General features: G+C 29.3%; 1 protein-coding gene across 1 annotated transcript; it reads left to right on the top strand.

The window, feature by feature from the left end:
- Positions 1-2,356: 2,356 nt before the first annotated feature.
- On the top strand, positions 2,357-2,591 carry BDBG_18094 (uncharacterized protein; the record flags this gene model as incomplete). The annotated part of the gene is made up of 1 exon (XM_031725680.1): positions 2,357-2,591. A coding segment is annotated over one exon (235 nt), but the record flags the coding sequence as incomplete, so codon positions are not given.
- Between the last annotated feature and the right edge of the window lie 839 nt (positions 2,592-3,430).

Genomic DNA, 3,430 nt, shown 5'->3' with positions numbered 1-3,430 from the left:
TTCAGTGAATCTGAGATCTTTAATATTTGAAATAACATGATTTGAAATCAATGTAATAAACACAAATCATGACCAGAAGTAATGCTTTTAGGCAATATGATAACTGTAAAGTTTGATCCTGATCTCAGACACAGTCACACAGTCAGTCTACTTATACATCAATGCTGCAGTCAGTCTGATGAGTGTATAACAGTTTATTTACTCATCTTAAGAAGTAGTTGAATTACTTAAAAAGAAATTCAGTCTGAGATAATGCTATAGTGCAGGCTATTATTACTGTAAGAAATAAACTGGTATATTACTACAGCAAAACTGAACAATCTTTTACAGAGTACTATACTGTAGCAGCTCTACTAGATTTCTCTTATTAAATTAATATCTACACTTCTTAAGATTGAACAGAGAAGAAATGAGACTTATATATCAAATTAATCTGAGACTACTACAATGTTAACTATCAGAGATTTGAATAAGCAGATATTTGAAATGTGAAGACAGTGAAATATAATTTTCTAGTAAGTAACAATTTTTGATAACACTTCATATTATATAGAACTATAATACTAACTTTGAAACAGAACTTGTATACATTGATTACAACTGAAAATCAGGCAAAACTATATACTTATAAAACTGAATTTGATCACTATCTTTAAGATAATCTGACAAATTTACACATTAAATCAATTCTAGAGTTATGAAAAATTGTTAAGAGTATATATTCAACTATTATACTGATGATATGTGATATTCTGACAATTTCATTGACAGAGATAGAAATGAAGTGAAAGTTCAACTCAAGTCAAGATATTTATCACTATCATCAGAAACAATTATAAGAAGAAATAATTAAGAAACTTATAATTATAAAACATAGAATGATCAGACAGTTTAATACCTCTGATCACAGTATATCAGAGAAGTGTAGTTTTCATGAGAAAGTGAAGAATAAACTTGTACAAGAATGTATTTAGTTGTTTCATGAGCATTATCAATAATTATTATCAAATTCTGATTATATAAGTAATCACTGAATGAACTGAATGAGACTGATTTTAATCTTCAGTCTCAGTCTCATTCTGATTTTGAAAGAATGATCATCTTTCACAGTTTATTCTGAGAAATTACTCTTATTTCACTGTTCTTGAATTAAATCTGGTCATTTTTCACACCATTTCTCTCAGAAATGATCCATTTTCAGATTTTTTTGAGGCTTGGTCCTGGTGAGACTCACGCCAAGAAATGTATGAGATCAGACCAAATGGAATCAAATGTGAAATTCATGGTCCCGGCGGTCAGTCTAGTCAGAGTAATATCTCAGCAGTATCTCACTGTCAAGAAAGAGTAATCTACTGATCTTATATAAAAGTAAGATTCTTATATTCATTAATTGAATCTTTCTATAATATATCTGAATAATGTTATAGAGTGATTAAAAATTAGTTTAAATAGTCTGTGAAATGAATGAAATCATCTGCAGAAAAGTAATAAGCTGTGTAAAACTACAATGAGATCTTAATACAACTGAGAGTGTGATAATACTCTTCTCTTTAAGAGTATAGTCTCAATACTCTCAAGATTACTGAATTAGAAGTTATCTTTGTTATATAGTAATAATTATCAATCAATTGACAGTGTATATACTGTGTATAATACAAAGAAATAGATGAGTTTTTCTGCTAACTGTGTAGATCTTCTGTTCTCATCTCTGTTCAAATCAACTGTATAATAAGTGAGTTCTTTATATATTAATTTGAAATGTGAAAAATGTTGTTAATAAGTAACTTACAGATCTTCTATTATATTCTATTCTGTATATGAAATTCTCTGCAGAAGTGATATATTATAGAGACAAAGTTAACAGTAGTAATAAGATTTTTTGAAAAGCTTTCTTTCTCTCTATAATATAATTCTTTTTCTCTTTCTCAATTTGCAATAGTGAGTGTATGAGAGTATCATTCTTGAAAGATAATAGAGGCTTATTCTGACACTTTCTAGTGATTAAATATCTTCATAGTGCAGCTGCAGTCTCTGCAACTATTAAGTAAGCTCAGTTAAAGGCAGAGACAGTAGTATTAATAGACTGTGAGAGTATTACTTTTATTATCATATCTTCTTCTTCTTCTGCATCTCTTACAGCTGTGACAGTAGTAGCTATATCTTGTAGTAAGATATCATTTCTTCTACTAATTAGTTTATCTGTGTTTAGTTCTTTCTCTGCTCTCTCTACTACTGTTATAACACTATTCTCTCTCTTAGTTAACACAGTGATATATCGCCCTGTGTGATCATTTGAAGAGAATCTTGAAGAGAACTTGATTCTGAGAATAGTAGCTTTAAGAAGCTCAATCTATAGTTTCTCTTTCATAATATATCTGAGCTCTGCTCAGAATGCTGCTAAGTTAAGTTCACAAAATTTTATGATTTCTTTATCTTCTCTCTGTAAGAAGGCTTCAGTGCAGTCTCTGATCAGTATTATTATATATCTGCACTGCACTAAGCAGCTGAAGAAAGAGAGAATCTTATACATCTATTTCTTCTCTTACTTCTATTATTTCTATTATATCTGTAATAATAACTTCTATCTTTCTGTAAGTATTATCTCACAGAAAGATGTTGTATCAGCTCTGATAAGAATCTCAGATACTCAAGCAGTACAGAGTGAGAATCTTGAAGCTTTAAGTATTAATGAATTCTGTCAAGACTGAGAAGATCTCTCTTACTTATCTATAAAAGAAGATGAAAGTATAAATCTCTGAGATGAAAAAACACCTCAGAATGACTGATCTTAAGAAGAGATTAATCAGTACTGCTGTTGAAAGTATTACAGAGATCAATCACTGATTGAAGAGAATCTCACTTTAATTAAAACAGATAACTGAGATGTTTTATAAATTAATAAGTTAATACTTTAAGTATCTCTTATACTCTTCTATAGCATGTTTCTCTGCAGTATTACAGTACTAACTTCTCAGCAGACAAAGATACTGATGTCAGAGACTTTAACAGTGAAGAATAAGTTTAATAAGAATGTGATTATTAATGAGTAGAATCTGATTTCACTTTTTACTTTTTCAGTGAGCTGCAGTCTTATTAGAATAGTAGCAGTCTGTGAGTTAATAATATCAATCTTTATTAATTTCAAATATCTCTTTCTTTCCTTATTAACTGCTTCAGGAATTTTACACTTGTGTAGTCTTATTAAACTTCTAAAAATTCTTTGAGAGAAAATAGAAGAAGAGTGCTACAGAGTTCATAAGACACTGACTCACTACTGTAAGATCATCTCTAAAAAAAATTCTTTAAGAAAAAATGAGAAGTTTTAAGCAGTATTTCTTGTTCAACATCTCTGATATGTAATGAGATATTCTTTACTAACTGTCTCATAGCTTGCAATCTCTTTCTCAGCATTTTTCAAATGCTTAAGTGA

Source organism: Blastomyces gilchristii (assembly GCF_000003855.2).
Source record: "Blastomyces gilchristii SLH14081 genomic scaffold supercont1.62, whole genome shotgun sequence".
Classification (NCBI taxonomy): domain Eukaryota; kingdom Fungi; phylum Ascomycota; class Eurotiomycetes; order Onygenales; family Ajellomycetaceae; genus Blastomyces; species Blastomyces gilchristii.
The sequence above is the reverse complement of the archived record's forward strand: the minus strand, read 5'-3'. Positions and strand labels throughout refer to the sequence as shown.